General features: G+C 40.7%; 1 protein-coding gene across 1 annotated transcript; it reads right to left on the bottom strand.

Annotated features, from left to right (window-relative positions):
* Positions 1 to 14,090: 14,090 nt before the first annotated feature.
* On the bottom strand, positions 14,091 to 16,411 carry LOC310867030 (gap junction beta-2 protein-like; the record flags this gene model as incomplete). Its single annotated transcript, XM_083776823.1, has 2 exons — positions 16,206 to 16,411; positions 14,091 to 14,954 (listed from the first exon to the last, which is right to left on the bottom strand). The coding sequence occupies exon 2, from the start codon at positions 14,913 to 14,915 to the stop codon at positions 14,091 to 14,093; it is 825 nt and encodes a 274-aa protein (XP_083632949.1). The 5' UTR covers positions 14,916 to 14,954; positions 16,206 to 16,411.
* Between the last annotated feature and the right edge of the window lie 1,157 nt (positions 16,412 to 17,568).

Below are 17,568 nucleotides of genomic sequence, written 5' to 3' on the forward strand. Positions count from 1 at the left end.
ACATTCCTTCACTTGATCAGTTTGTGTTAAAGGCTTAATTTGTAGGCCAACTCTAAACAGACATAGAACTATTCGTACAAAGGGAAAAAATGAGTAGCTAAAGTCTGTGAGAAAAGTTGAATAGAATATTTTAGTTTTTTAACGCCGCTGTCTTCACAAACATACAAGTTTGCAGTCATTCATTCTAATCCAGGATGGAAATGTCAGGTCATATAGATGCAAAGCAGATGAATCACATAATCTAATCTGACAATAGCAACATGCCTAAATAATTAAAATAGTTCTATACACTTTATTATCCAGTTGATCCAACAGTTATCCAATTTACCTTTAATTTATTTTATTAGCTGCAGCTACTGGTAGAATAATATGAGCATCAGAGTTTTTCCACATTTGTCAGTGTTTAAAAATGCATAGGCCTTTTCATTATTGTGCTCATGTAACAATGCTGCAATAAAGTTCTGACAAGCTGTTACATTTCTGTAGCTGTTCTTTGTGTTGACATGTTTGTTTTGTTTAAACTGTTAAATTATAATTCATATGGGCAGTGGCAGAGAGAGACATTTATTTTTTAGAATCTGATTATTATCACTTTGTGTTACTTGTGTATTTTTATAGGGGTTTTGTGAAAGCAGCAATCTCTTCTGTTCTGGGAGAAGACAGATACCAGATTTAGGGTGTGGACACACCAAACTGGAATTTTACCTATGTTGACAGATTCTGGCAATGCTTTTCAATGGGAACGGAGCGTTTGTTGCCAAAATGCACCGTCCATAAAAGGTTGTCAATACTGGAAGGAGCTCCCTCTCACACTGAGGGAGATCCCCACTTTCACAGCTTTTAAAGGACAATTGAAACAGTCTTGTGAACATGTATGACGATTAGTCCAAAATAGAGTAAACCTACCCTAACCCCTTTTGGAGTTAGCATTATGTTATGCTTTAGCTATTGAAAAATAGCAGATCTACAAGCTCATAGCGCGCCACCGAGTGGCGTGCTACGAGCTTGTAGGTCTGCTATTTTTGAAAAATCGAAGAACGATTGACATAGAAACATAGCTTTTTCAGAAAACTGTCAGGGTGTAGAAGACATTTTTAGAATCTGATCTCAGGTCAAAATGGGCTAATAATAGTTTAATCTTTTCTTATGTTTTATTCTTACTAGTCTTATTACATTTGAAATGTAGGCCTACTAGGTATTTGCAGTGTTGTCCCTGAACGCGTTTAAAGAACGATCGTTCACAAACGTGATAATATTTTGCATGGGTGAACGGAACGTAGGCCTACTGTATTTCTACTTGACGAACGTCATTGTGAATGCGTTCATTTCTGACATGTGTGAACGTCGCTTTCTCACGTTCAACTTCGTTCAAGAGTTAGTGTTTCCATAGAGCCTTCCATACGAAACCCCCGTTAAAACACACCCGAAACAGGCCTTAATAACTAGCGGAAAACCCACCAATAAGCCCTTATGCGACACAAATTAATCTTTCTCTGCCATACAATTTCACTGGAGTGAGCAGCGCGCATATCTAACTGCATGATGCAGCCTGCAGCAGCGCAGTCACGCAGACAGACAGCTGAGGAGGCTCCTCAGGAGGTAAACGTGTTGTTGATTAAACATAATGTTGCACGAAAAATATCTTCCAATAGCTTGTTATTTTTGCGTCGAGGAGGTATATGTCCAACTGTCCATACATGACCTCGCCTCGTTCAGCCACCACAAGACCTCTCTCTTCACAGAAGCGCAGTGATGCCTGATTTATTCTTCGTCGTACAAAGTACGTGTTCCATGCTGAAAATAGCTGATCTACAAGCTCACTCAGCTTGTAGATCAACTATTTTCAGCACGCGGAGATATGCAGGCTGTGAGAACTGAACTGAGAACAGAGAGCCTTCACAATAAAAGCATGCAGCTTGCATGGCCCATAATGAAGACATTGGGAAAAAAGGATTGAATTCAGTGGCATTTCACATTGCAAAATGTGAAAATGTAAAAAAATATATAATAAGGAATTAATTTGGATAATGGAGATATTGTATATTAATGTTGTTACTTTATTTATCCCAAAGTGTTTTCTTTTTTTAAGTCTGCCGTTATGGGCTGTGGCAATAAAAGGAAAAAAGAACAAAAAATAACTGAAATAGAACCATGAACTTTAGTTCAAAATGTTTAATTATGAACTATGAACTGAACAAGTTCATAGAGCCCGTGTGGAAGCCTTCCACACGAGCTCTATGAACTCGGCGGCCCAACCCGGCGGCCCAAAACGGTTCGCGGCCCACCGGGGACGTGTCCCCGGGGACCCCCGTGGTTCCTACGGCCCTGGTGGAAGGCCTCATATACCGGTGTAACTGAGGGGGACACCTCCGGTTACTTAAAATTAAACACTGGACAATATGGACTTAATTCCAATCAAAGAATTAGGCTCCGGCCTCCGGAGAAGGGATATCTTCAGCAGATTTATTTGCTACAATGATGGGGATGGGATGCTGTGTGTGTGGTCTGAAATAAACAGAAATAAAATACAGTATTATCGTGACCTTCAATATAAAATTGAACATCAACTTAAATAGCCACAGCAGGATTGATGCAATCACTAAACAACAGATATGCAGTATGCACATTATATTGAAAGGCCATCATCAAACACTGGTAGGCTACACAATTATTAAACCCAAACTATGCATGTTAAACTCTTAACAATACACTATAGTTGTGAGTCTGACTCACCGCTGAATGTTACTGTAGTGATCGTTTAGCTTCTGGGTCATGCTCAACAAAGGATCCAGAGTTCCAGACAGCGCCTTAATGCATCAGAACATGTAGAGACGTACAAATAACCAAAAACAGGAAATCATAGAAGTTATAGAATAGGGAGGCTCGGGTCCATGTGGTTAATTGTGATAGGAATAATCATATATTTACTAGTTATATATATTGTAACTATAATAATGTATATGTAGCCTATGCTTATGTATTAATAGATTACAATAACCCTGTAAAACCAAAGCAAACATATATTCAGAGGCAGTTAGACATATCCTCCACCAGGGGGCGAAATGCATTAGGACCCTATTGTTAACAAGTGTACAGTGTACAGTTAGTATTGAAGTTTTGTATTGAATTGTGCTTGAAATGTAATTCTACAAAATGTCAATTGTAACATTTTTGCAACAATAGAATATAACTACTAGATCACAGCGTGATGTATCTTATTTGTTTTGTCTTATTTTGTCTACTTTAGACCTAGAATTCTCAGGCTAGGAAAGCATTTTCTTAAAACATTTTACATTTAATTTATGGTTGAATCATTAAGTATCGACTTGTGCTTTCCTTTGAAATGTACCCATTCTACATACTGTGAAGGAAAAAATATCAATCACACAAACAATCCATCAATCAATGAGATCACGAGCAATACATTTTGGTGACATTTCAAGTGTTATAAATCTGTTATCCATAACTCTACAGTATTCTGGCTTGCCTTGTACTACCACCTACTGGTGTCTTAAGTACATAGCAAGTCAAATTGCAGTATAGATAAGGAAGTGTCACTTTCCAGATAAGAGTCAGGCGGCAGAGAGTTGTGTGGAACAAACAGCATGTGAAAAACGTCTCATAAACGAGGTACAGTTTACACTCAATATATTGTCATTTAAGTAAACAATTCGTTGACAAGCTTTAACTGTGATGTTACTGTGCTTACAGCGAGTCTCTCACTGCACTGGACCAGGGCTAATGTTACTATAGTGCTGCTACTCCCTTTAGCACCCTTAGCTCACGGATGCTAACGTTAAAATGGCGATTGTAGACTGCTATATAGTTTCTGTTAGCGTGAATCTCCACTCGTTTGCGTCCGTTGCACCGTTCACAGTTCAGACATTCACATTAAAATCTGGTGGATTTTGTGTTATTAACCTGCCTGGAGTTCTTGAAAGGATCCCTGGCTAATATGACAAATATGACTTAAAACACTAAAGCCTACTTGCCCTCTATAACAAAATAAAAAGGTTGATGATGTCATATGTCCATGTGTGGTCCAGCCCTATGGAATATATGGAATGCACATGCTAATAAAAAGTATTTAAAATATTGCTTTGATGCTCATCTTTAGGAAGTATTAAGTTGTTTTTATTAGCATACAGCAGTCCTAGCTGCAATTTGCAACTCTAGATTTTTTTTACAATGGGTTGAATCTAGAGTTGCAACAAGCTCCATCCACTTCCTATTCATCTTTTTTGGTTTGTGATCTGCTTGTCGTTAAATGACGTTAATGACGTTAAACTCACCAACATTGCAGCTGCAGTCCAAGCTTGAATTATCCTCTTTCAATCTGCCGAGCTTGTTTTTCATAAAAATCCCCCGTAGACATGTTATGAGCTACTAGTCCATACATTCCATAGGGATAGACATATGAACATCATCAACTTGCGACAGGAGCAGTTCATATTGACTGAAAGTGTCTTTATTTATGAAATAAATAATATTTAAGGTGTTTATTTATTTTTAGATTTTTGTTATATAGGGCATAATGTTTTAAGGCATAATTGTTGGATCTTTTTTAACACATCTTGTGCCCAAAACGTCCACAGACGTCCTAGGAATTAACGCATGTAGTGCCCAGGACGTCTGGTCTAAAAGTGGGTACTCTGGGTCGCCATTTTGAAAGAATGAAAGGGCACATAATGTGTATGTAGGTTACTGAATGATTTATTTTCTCTTTTTCATTCCCCTACTGTTGATTTTCTACAGACTACCACAGCTACTGATCTACAGTATCAAGAGAGATGGCCGCCAAAAAATATGCAGGAATGTCAGAGTACCAGCAGGAGATGGACAAACGACGTGGACTGTTTTATGCAATGTTTCAACCTGTTGTACACTTGAACAGGATAGGTATGTAGCGTTTACATTACTGGTGGTTTTAAGCCTATATTAAAGTTAGCTAGCTGCAGGTGTGTACTTGAGTTCTCAATGGGCCGGAAATTTTAAGCCTGGCCCGCATGTTTCCGCATGTCGGTCCGTTGGTGTGTCTGCCTGTGCATCCCTCACGATACAGAGGCCACGATATTGGAGAATGTTTTGAAGGATAAATGCAAAAGATGAATTGCATATATCGTAACTGTCAGGCAGAAACTGATTCTGATGTTTGTTTAAAAGCTGCATGACACAGCATTTCCTGCCATATCAATACGATACTATTATCGGCAAGGAATACAATACGATTATTGCCATATCAATTAATTGAACCCAACCCTACTCCGCACACGTATAAAACATCCAAGACAATAAAAACCACTCGCCAGCCACTAACGGACGAGCAAAACATGTTGGTGTCAACAATAATAATAATAATAATTCGCTTATACGGCCATCTGTTTAGTGTAAACACGGAAGTCACACTGCTACATGACACCGGGTGAATAGGGAACAAACAGACTAAAGGCTTGTCTATGTGGTGTGTCTAAATAAATACCTGAATTAAACCGTTGTTTCACAGCGGGATAATTTTCACTGTATCTGTAGGGAACGTTAGATGTGGACCCTTTTACATTAATGTCACAACGTTGGGCATTAGCGCTGGTCCATAGCGTTAAGGACTTCTCCTTAAGGCTATGGACCAGAGCTGGTTGGGCGTTACGTTACATGAACGCAACTAAAGTTATATACGTGCTCTGAATTCTGAAACATCACTACATAGGCCATATTTGGCCTATGTACATACTGGTGAAAAGGCATTTGTCTGTCCAGACTGTCCAGTCCAGTCTTTGGAAAAAAAAAACACTGCTTTACAACCTCTGTTCCCTCTGTTTCGACCTTAATCAACAACGCATGTCACTTCATTATTATTAGTCTTCTTCCATGTCAAGTCAAAGTCCATATTATCTTTATTCTTATTATGCTTATTCTACTGCCTCATTCCAGACAAAATGGTGGACCTTAAACAGGAACTTGAAGACCACTTTAAACAGGAACCTAAAGACCACCTTAAACAGGAACCTAAACACCACCTTAAACAGGAACCTGAAGACCACCTTAAACAGGAACCTGAAGACCACCTTAAACAGGAACCTGAAGACCACCTTAAACAGGAACTTGAAGACCTTAAACAGGAAGCTGAAGACCACCTTAAGCAGGAACCTGAAGACCACCTTAAACAGGAACCTGAAAACCATGAAACTGAAGACAATCTGGACACCAGTAAGTTGACTGCAAATCAAAGCTGAGTGCACCTCAATCCATGCCTGACATATAACGCATGTTATAGATATGTTTTCTTGTCTGACTGCAACCATATATTTATTAGCTTCCCTCCATAAATAGTGGATATACAGTATACTTGTAGGTCGACTAATTTGGCGTGTATCTGGAACTGGAGGAGGCAAGGTGAGTTGAGGAACAAGCTAGGGATTCTTTATAATTAAACGACTATCCATGACCATGAAGAATTTACTTTACTTTTCTGTGATATGTAATCATAATGTATACGTCTCCATCATAGTAGATAAAAAGTTTTTCACACGGCCCTCTGCAACAGTTTGATGTGATTAAATTATTGAGCAGAAAACTAGCAGTGTATTGTTGCTCTTCAGTGTATGTAAGGTTGCTGAGTAACTAAATATGTATATTTATCTAATATCTGATTTCTACAGAGCACCACAGGGAGAGGTCTACACTAGTATCAACAGAGAGAGGACGGCGAGAGATGGATGAGCGACGTGGACTGTTTGATGCAATGTTTCAACCTGTAGTACAGATGCACAGGATAGGTATGTATGTTTTGATCTAGAGCTTTTCCGATTCCAACTTATTCACTTTCAATACTGACACTGCAGCCTTGAGTATCGGTCCATAGGGGGTGTGCACGCTTTTCCGACACACCGAAGAGCCGAAGCGGGGGGACATGTGATGCGATGCGAAAATGCAATGGTCTGACATGCGCTGCTCCCGTGCTTGGGTTAGGGATTGAGGGTTCGGATCAATAGTATGTTGATGGTTAAATGCTCAGATTCAAGAGAGGCAAAACGGGCGTCCATGATATCAATAATTTCTGATCAGATCCGACTGTGGACTCCAGACTTCAGGAGAAGATGAACTCTGTCAACCTCAACTCTGCTGAACAGGAGGAACCCAAAGACCATGGTATGTTACTTGCCCCTTTCACCTGTCATATTTGTATAATTAAAACATTGCATTCTCAATCTTCTGCTTTTTTTCATTGTAATTTGATTCAGATCGTGTTTTTGCCTTAATATTGTCTCACAGGTTCATTCACTCTAAAAGTGCTTCTAGTGAGCCTATTACTTACCACTGAATCATTATATAATCATGTAATTTATTATTATTATGTAATAGTTAATGTACATTTCAGTCCATAAAAGTCTGTCGTTCAACCTCTCTGAACCTCTTTGTTTCCAATCCAGTGTTGCATCATCAGTCTGGCCTCCCTGTCTTACCAACAGTAAATGCACATAGAATCTTGGCTAACCCAAAACAGCACGACTGTGACCAGTGTGGACAACGCTTCCATTACAAATCCGACCTTAAAACACATCAGAGAATTCACACTGGAGAGAAACCCTATGGATGTGATCATTGTGGACAACACTTCTCTCAAATGTCCGGCCTTAAAACACATCAGAGAATTCACACTGGAGAGAAACCCTATGGATGTGATCAGTGTGGACATCACTTCTCTCAAATGTCCCACCTTAAAAGCCACCAGAGAATTCACACTGGTGAGAAACCCTATGGATGTGATCAGTGTGGACAACACTTCTCTAAAATGTCCCACCTTAAAAGCCACCAGAGAATTCACACTGGAGAGAAACCATATGGATGTGATCAGTGTGGACAACATTTCTCTGTAATGTTCAGCCTTAAAAGCCACCAGAGAATTCACACTGGAGAGAAACCCTATGGATGTGATCAGTGTGGACAACACTTCTATGTAATGTCCAGCCTTAAAAGCCACCAGAGAATTCACACTGGAGAGAAACCCTATGGATGTGATCAGTGTGGACAACACTTCTCTAAAATGTCCAACCTTAAAAACCACCAGAGAATTCACACTGGAGAGAAACCATATGGATGTGATCAGTGTGGACAACACTTCTCTGAAATGTCCAACCTTAAAAAGCACCAGAGAATTCACACCGGGGAAAAACCATATGGTTGTGATCATTGTGGACAACACTTCTCTCAAATGTCCCACCTTAAAAAGCACCAGAGAATTCACACTGGAGAGAAACCCTATGATTGTGATCATTGTGGACAACACTTGTCTCAAATGTCCAGCCTTAAAAAACACCAGAGAATTCACACCAGGGAGAATCCATATGGTTGTGATCATTGTGGACAACATTTCTCTGAAATGTCCAGCCTTAACCCATTCTGACCGGGCACCCATTTTGGTGTCGGCATCATGTTATGCTTTAGCTATTGAAAAATAGCAGATCTACAAGCTCATAGCACGCCACCGAGTGGCGCGCTACGAGCTTGTAGGTCTGCTATTTTTTTTTAAATCGAAGAATGACTGACATTTTTAGAATCTGATCTCAGGTCAGAATGGGTTAATCAGACCAGTGTGTGTCCAGTGGAAACCTCGTATGAATCTGATCTCAGGTCAGAATGGGTTAAAGACCACAAGAAAATGCACACTGGAGAGAAACCCTATGGATGTGATCATTGTGGTAAACACTTCTCTGTAATGTCCAGCCTTAAAAAACACCAGAGAATTCACACCAGGGAGAAACCATATGGTTGTGATCATTGTGGAAAACACTTCTCTGTAATGTCCAGCCTTCAAACGCACCAGAAAATTCACACCAGAGAGAAACCCTATATGTGAGTAGAAAAGCTTTCAGATGCTCAAAGGATGTAGACTTTCACAAGGTTGTACACAATGGATTAAAACTGCTCCCTTGTGGTCGATGTGGAAATAGTTTTACTACATCAAGCACTGAACATCAATCTGATTAAATAGAGGCCGATACATATCAGCACATCTACATAAAAGTGTTTAATGTGTTGATTAATTGCAAGTAAACTTAGCATAAATAATGGTTGGCAGTCACAAGTAAAGGCAAACAAGTTGTTTTTTTCCGTTTTTCTTTTGTTTGTTTCTTATTTACTTTTTTGTACTGTGTGATAATTCCAGTCAATCACATGGAATACCATTTAGAAGGTGTGTGTGTGTGTGTGTGTGTGTGTGTGTATCCTTTCAGATGCTCAAAGGATGTAGACTTTCACAAGGTTGTACACATATCAGCACTTCTACATAAAAGTGTTGCACGATGATTTATTTTTTGATCAATGTGTTGATTAATTGCAAGTAAACTTAGCATAAATAATGGTTGTGCAGCCACAAGTAAAGGCAAACAAGTTAGAGGTGTTTTCTGTTTTTCTTTTGTTTGTTTCTTATTTACTTTTTTGTACCGTGTGGTAATTCCAGTCAATCACATTAAATACCATTTAGAAGGCAATAAAATACCATGTAACAGCAAGATAAATGAAGATGCTGTTATGAACAATAACATGTGTACTTGATTGTCACATCTATCTGAATGGTTCTGCTTAAATAGCAAGTCGAACGTGAGGAAGAGTGACTCATACAAGGAAATGAATATGGGTTTAAATGTAATCAAAATGTAACTCACAGCAGAATAATAGATCACATTCTTGTTAATACCAGATTTACTCAAACAAGCTAAACATTTGCCACCATGGTTGTAGGTAAAGCTCACTGTGCCTTTGTTGGATTTGTCTTTGTATGTTTTCCTTCCATTCACAATATTCCCCTCACCAAGCTCACCCTTAAACCAAACCACAGAATGCAAGAAAACACTACATTCTATAGTTGTTGTACAGTTATAGACTTGAACAGATTTAAGAATGGTATAAACGGGTCATAGTTTATCATAACATAATATTTGACTTATTGAACCTGCAGCTACTGGTAGAATAATATGAGTGAGTTTTTCCACATTTGTCAGTGTTTAAAAATGCATATTCATTATTGTGCTCATGCAACAATGCTGCAATAAAGTTCTGACAAGCTGTTACATTTCTGTAGCTGTTCTTTGTGTTGACATGTTTTGTTTTGTTTAAACTGTTAAATTACAACTCATATGGGCAGTGGCAGAGAGACATTTATTTTTTAGAACCTGATTATCACTTTGCGTTACTTGTGTATTTTATAGGGGTTTTGTGAAAGCAGCAATCTCTTCTGTTCTGGGAGAAGACAGAAACCAGATTTGGGGTGTGGACACACCAAACTGGAATTTTACCTATGTTGACGGATTCTGGCAATGCTTTTAAATGGTAACGGAGCGTTTGTTGCCAGAATGTACTGTCCATAAAAGGTTGTCAATACTGGAAGGAGCTCCCTCTCACACTGAGGGAGATCCCCACTTTCACAGCCTTTAAAGGACAATTGAAACAGTCTTGCGCGTCTAGCGCGCCACCGAGTGGCGTGCTACGAGCTTGTAGGTCTGCTATTTTTGAAAAATCGAAGAACGACTGACATAGAAACATAGCTTTTTCAGAAAACTGTCAGGATGTAGAAGACATTTTTAGAATCTGATCTCAGGTCAAAATGGGCTAATAATAGTTTAATCTTTTCTTATGTTTTATTCTTACTAGTCTTATTACGTTTGAAATGTACTAGGTATTTGTAGTGTTGTCCCTGAACGCGTTTAAAGAACGATCGTTCACAAACGCGTTCATATTTTGGGTGAACGGAACGTACTGTACTACTTGACGAACGTCATTGTGAATGCGTTCATTTCTGACGTGTGTGAACGTCACTTTCTCACGTTCAACTTCGTTCAAGAGTGAGTGTTTCCATAGGGTAACAAGATGACTCACCCCTTTTACCCTTTTTGGTGAGTTGTCCGGTATTCGTTTCAGAAAGGGGGATAGGGTAGGGTAGGTAGAAGCTCATTTAAATATACAGGGGTGGAGGATTGGAACAAAATCCCAAGGGAAATAAAAACTTCCCAGTCTTTGAACATTTTTTTTAAATATGTTGAAAAAGTGGCTGATGGGCAAGTTAGTATAGTGCTGTATTTATCTATTTATAGTCTTGTTTATTGATCTATGATGGCCAGTTGTAAATGTCATTAGTATTGTAATGTTGTACACATGTTCTTATCACATGCTGTAACTATTTATTTATTTATTTATTTGGATCACAATGGAAATAAGTCCTCTGACTTTTTGTACAATCTTGATAATTCTGTACTGCTCTCCTATGAATTGTATCATGAATATATATCAAATCAATTAAATTAAATCAAAGTCTGTCTTTCTTGTCGGTTCTTCTTCAGTGGCAGTTACACATCTCCTCCGCCAGGGGGCGCAATGCATTAAGTCATGCACCAGCAGTATTGTGCAACGCGCATGCGTCTAGTGCTTTGACCCGGAAGTAAGTGTGTATTTTTCTTTTTTTTTTTCCCATTCAGCATTGACCACAGTAGAAGGTCTGCTGCTGTGAATTTTACACCTCTCCCGCTTAGCGGAGAGTGGGATGTGGTACAGGACATCTCCCCGAACGCGTGGGTATGTCCAGATAGTTGCCTCGCGGAGCCGTCTTTTGTCCAGTGGCCATTCTGGGTCCGGAAACGGTACTTTTTTGAGCATTGACCCCAGTAGAAGGTCTGCTGCTGTGAATTTTACACCTATCCCGCTTAGCGGAGAGTGGGGTGTGGTAGAGGACATCTCCCTGAACGCGTGGGTATGTCCAGATAGTTGCCTCGCGGAGGCCTCTTTCTCCAGTGTTCATTCTGGGTCTGGAAACGGTACTTTTTTGAGCATTGACCACAGTAGAAGGTCTGCTGCTGTGAATTTGACACCTCTCCCGCTTAGCGGAGAGTGGGGTGTGGTAGAGGACATCTCCACGAACACGTGGGTATGTCCAGATAGTTGCCTCGCGGAGGCCTCTTTGTCCAGTGTCCATTCTGGGTCTGGAAACGGTACTTTTTTGAGCATTGACCCCAGTAGAAGGTCTGCTGCTGTGAATTTTACACCTCTCCCGCTTAGCGGAGAGTGGGGTGTGGTAGAGGACATCTCCCCGAACGCGTGGGTATGTCCAGATAGTTGCCTCGCGGAGCCGTCTTTTGTCCAGTGTCCACTTTATAAAGTCCATGCACTCCAGTGAATAGCATTTATCCATTTAGATAACTTTATTATTATTATTATAATGATTTAATTACTTATTTTTACACAGAAACATAATGTGTGTCTTATAGCATCATATAGCATCATTTAAATGCTTAATTCGTAGTTTTAATGTGCAAATTAAACTTTTTTCCAATACTCTAGAGGGTACTCTTATTTTGAAGAGATCGTCCACCGGAAGCCTTAAATATGTTCATTAGATCTGCTCACTAGACGCTGCCACAACCATAACAACAGCCCCAACATCCCGGTGAAGGAAAGAAAAACAACAAGGTCTCATGAACTAGAAAACGGAACAAAGTGATGGACATCAAACTACACACTGCAGGTACGTTCATGCGGCATTTAAACACGTTTACATACGATTGATTGATTGAAATATTTATTAACAGTTTGCAGAATTACAGTACAATTCAAGCACAACTCAATACAAAGACTGTTAACTGTGAGTGGACGACACCATAAAAGCATTACACTTGTTTACAAGAGGGTCCACCTTGTTCAATTCATCAAAACATTTAGAGACGTGTCACGTACAAATATACATAGTATAATCGTTCCATGGAGCACCACGACCAGTTAGGCTATTTGGTGCTTTTTTAAATAGTTGTATAAAAATGTACAAAAAAAACTAAAATTCTCAAAACCTAAAAGCGTTCAAATAAACTCACTTTAAGTTTAAAAACTATATAAAAAAAGATCTCGTATTTCAATGAATTGCAACAGAGTTATTTGATTCAATCGCCATCAAAACTTCTAGTGTTAAAGTAGTATTGCACCTTGTCTACATGTCTTGGTCTCAAAGATGTTTGCACTATAAGGCACATTCAGAACTAATGGTCAGCTCAAACTACACAGCCAAGCTAATAGTAATCACAAAGGCACACATTATTGTCTTCCATAGCCTCATCAAACAGTTGGGGTTTGTGCAGGCTCTGCAGCGAACCACTAGATGTCACTGTAGGCCCTTCCGTGGTTGACAACCTGACTGCGTGCACTGCTCACCCTACTGGGCCAGATTGATATAGGCAGTTTTAGAAGTCCTAACTGTGATCAATACATTAAGACAACAAAACAAGCTGTTATTTCATCAAGCTCTTTCCCCTTTTCCCTTGCATTGTATGAAACATTGGTTAACATTGTTGTTATTTGATGTGTTCTAGGCCAGGGATGGGCAACTTTGACGATGGAGAGGGCCACTACATTTCCACACTCACTCCAGAGGGCCACATTGCATACTACTGTCGTAGGAAAAAATATCATTTTTTTTTGTTGATATATTTGAATTGAAATCCTGAATAATGTTTTGCTATTTTTGTATTGGAATCCTGAAAAGTAACCTTTTTATTGAATTTAAAATACATTTAGTTAGTTATGTTAACTTTATGAACTGTTAATATAACAACATTGGACACAAAAAGACAATATTTGAATACTAGTCATTAAGTACTTAAAGCGGGTCATGTTTGGAATTGTAAACAGCTGCAATCAATACAATATCAGTGTTCTGATATTAACCTGTGGGCCGCATTAAGTGAAGGTGGGGGCCACATGTGGCCCCCGTGCCGCCAGTTGCCCACCCCTGGTCTAGGCGGATCGGGTGGAATCAGCTCTGTCTGAAAAGACACGGTATAGACAAGCGAAGCTGTCCTGTGCCTGAACTACTGTATAGCATCATTTTGTGATCATTTAAATGTCCAGTTAATTAAAGACCGACATGTCAAAACTCTATTGATCTTAAGGCGTTTTGTAGAATACGTGGTATTGTGGTATAAGTGGGGCTTTTCAGTTCACTGCAATCTTCTTGCCTCGTCCTCCACTATATCTATATCTACTTCTCCACTGAGTCTCCTCCCTCTTTCCATCCATCCATCCATCCAAACATCCAAACATCCAAACATCCCTCCTCACAAGGACTTGTTGATGGAGGAGTCCGTGGACGAGGACAGCAGCATCTCGTTCTTTCTGTTCTGCAGCAGGGCCTTCTCCGGGGTCACCCTGTCCGGGTGGTGGGGGGCGTACAGGTTGGCCTTGTACGCCCGGTTGGACCTCACCGAGCACCTCATCAGCGCCTTGCCCACCAGGTAGCTGAGCTCGGCCACGTTCAGCCCCATGCAGATGACCGACGACGACACCATGAAGATGGTGAAGATGGTCTTCTCCGTGGGCCGAGAGACGAAGCAGTCCACCTTGTTGGGGCAGGGCCACTCCTCGCACTTCACCAGCCGCGGCATCTGGAAGCCGCCGTAGATGTAGTACAGCGCGTACATGAAGCCGCCCTCGAAGATGAGCCGGAAGAACAGGCTGCAGGTGTAGGTCCACCACAGCGCGCCGGTGATCGGCAGCCGGCGCGCCTTCAGCCTCTCCAGGTCCAGCTCCGTGGCCTTTTCGCCGCCGCTGCTGCCGTTGGCCAGTATGGTCCTCCTGTCCCCCTCCTTCCTGTACGCCACGTGCATGGCCACCAGGAGGGCGGGCGTGGACACGAAGATCAGCTGGAGGCACCAGAGGCGTATGTGCGACACGGGGAAGAAGTGGTCGTAGCACACGTTGTTGCAGCCGGGCGTCTGCGTGTTGCAGGTGAAGCCCGACTGCTCGTCGCCCCACACACGCTCTGCGGCCAGCACCAGGATGGTGATGCGGAAGATGAAGAGCACGGACAGCCAGATCTTCCCCAGGCTGGTGGAGTGCTTGTTCACTCCGGCCAGCTGGGCGTACAACTCCCCCCAGCTCATGGTGACTGTGGTGCGGAGGAGCCTGGATGCTTACTCCACCTGGAGGGGCAAATAAAACACAGAGTAGAGAGTGAGCTAAAGCCTGGATGCTTACTCCACCTGGAGGGGCAAATAGAACACAGAGTAGAGAGTGAGCTAAAGCCTGGAAGCTTACTCCACCTGGAGGGGCAAATAAAAGAGTAGAGAGTAGAGTAGAGAGTGAGCTAAATAATGTAAATTTATATAATATATATTGCTAAAATGGCTACACTGCAACCCCAATGGAATAGCAGACATACTGGTCTTCATGTATGATTAAACTGTTCCATTTTCCGGGCTATGTTTTGATACCAGACCAGGCAAGCCAGTGTTGAAGTGGATATGGCGCTATCACCTAAAATAAATCACATTATGTGAGACTTGGGTATAGCCTATCTCTCTGGGGGTGATCCTCCCTCTCTTGTTTAAATTATATTGTCACATCTTTTTGTTAATATCTTCAATGTCTGACACACATCATGGCTTGATTGGCTTATTAAAGTTGCCTTAGTTATAATGAAACGCCTGTTTTATTTTTTAAGGAACTTACAGCCTATAGTTTATAGTGGAGGTTATTGATTATATTTTGGCAGAATTCAATCGTTGCCGCTTGCCAGCAGAGCACAGACAGACAAATACATTGGGTGATCTCTAACACCTGTCACTGTGACTGCGGATGGCGTGACCGCATCTCATTGTGAGAATGCACGTGTAGGCTATGAATGTTCCTCCCGTTTCCCCAAATACATTTGGGAAACGATCAGAACGTGTTGATTGTGTAAGCATGATGTTAAAAGAACAAAAAATGAATAGTCCTTACGTTTTTCATTTTGGCTATTCTGATTGATTAATTTATTTTTATAGCCAAATAATGAGCAGTGGCACTTCATATTGTTAATGGGCTACTTAAAATCCTTCCGTTCTTAACTTTTCTCGCGGTTACTGGAGGAATTCACAGAATTATAGGCCTAAAACAACTTTGAAAATAAAACATGATCTCGTTTGAAGACAGAAATAATCTGAAACCCGCGGCAAACTGAATGGGAAACGTTACAAAATTAGATTAGATTGCATGTCAGAAGTTAGTGTTGTTTATAAGACTGTTTATTTTTAATAAGGCACATGTTTAGCTACAATGGTTGATTTAGTGAACACAATCGTTCGGAATAATTTGGGTTTTAATTTAATTCATTAAAAAAAAAATATATATATTTCAGCTTCATCTTAAACATTCATGAGAGTTCTTAGTATAGGCCTTAGTTCAACACTCACCTCTCTCTGTAGCCCTTATTCAGCGTTTATTAGCAGGCTTTCTTCCATGAAGTTGTTACTTCCACTTAATCCTAGTAGTCTGAAGACAAAAATGACCCCGGCTCTTCAAACAAACCTGTCAGGGCAGTAAGGGGGCAGTAAATAAAGTAAAGGGCTGCTTGGTGGTCTATATATGGGACGGGGCCGAAACCCGGCGATGTGCTCACTGTCTTCTGCAAAGTGGTGCGAGAAACACCTGCAGTTTCTGAAGGCTGTCATCCCTCCTTTGTGCAGGGGAGGGGCCAGAGATTCAGGGTGGGACCAGCCCAGGAGAAACTGCATGTCTCACACCACTGTAAACTCCTGATCCGAGGGTTGAAGCCTGCACTGTGAAGTCTAAACTGTAAGTGAAAGTCAGTATCAATGGGCCTATACTCCTGCAATGTAGTAGAAAGGTATACGTAAGTTGCTCTGTTAAAGTACAAGTCTGGAATTAAAATGTACTTAAAGACAACAAGTACCAAAAGTAGAAAGTGCATTAGGCCTATACTCATTATTCAGAATGTAGGCTACTATAAATCTTTTAAACATATAGCAGATCTAGAAGCTCACAACCATGAGTGGTTAATGTTTTGTAATACTAAACTAATCCAGTAAAAGTAGTCGACTCTACAATATTTGCCTCTGAGATGTATAGTGGAGTAAAGTATTGGAAAGAAGGCTATAGCCTACTCAAGTGAAACTTCAAAGTTCTTGGTACAGTACAAAATAAGTATTAGCCTACATCTGTAGTGGTTGAGTCCCTTTTCTTTCTTTTTTAAAGATATTTTTTAGGCTCTATTGATAGATTTACAGTAGCTTGGGGGGACGGGCGGACAGGGGGGGGGGGGGGGGGATAGGCAGCAAGGGTCGTCGGGCTCGGGAGTCGGGACTCGAACCCACAACACGTTGTCAGGCTGGATTACCAGCCTCTAGGCTCAAAACCGCTCTCAAAGGGCACCTACGGATGGCTGCAATTCGAAACTGGCCTCTGTAGAATCTGAATCCCCCCCACCGCCCCCCCCCCCCCTTTTCCCCTCACTGTATATGTATCCTTTCCCTTTTTGCTTCCTATATGATGAATTCCTGTTCTGTTCTTTAACTACATAGAAGTGTCTATTTGTATGTCTCTAAATGTTTTGATGAATTGAACAATGTGGACTCTGTTGTAAACAAGTGTAATGCTTAATTGGGTCGTCCACTCACAGTTAACAGTCTTTGTATTGAGTTTGTGCTTAAAATGTACTGTAAACTCTACAAACTGTTAATAAATATTTCAATCAATCAATCAAAACCCCTCGGCCCAGCCCAGGCCACTAACTCCCTTTTCTGTGTAAGTTCTTGA

This window comes from Protomyctophum parallelum, assembly GCF_964188405.1.
Source record: "Protomyctophum parallelum genome assembly, chromosome: 11".
NCBI lineage: Eukaryota > Metazoa > Chordata > Actinopteri > Myctophiformes > Myctophidae > Protomyctophum > Protomyctophum parallelum.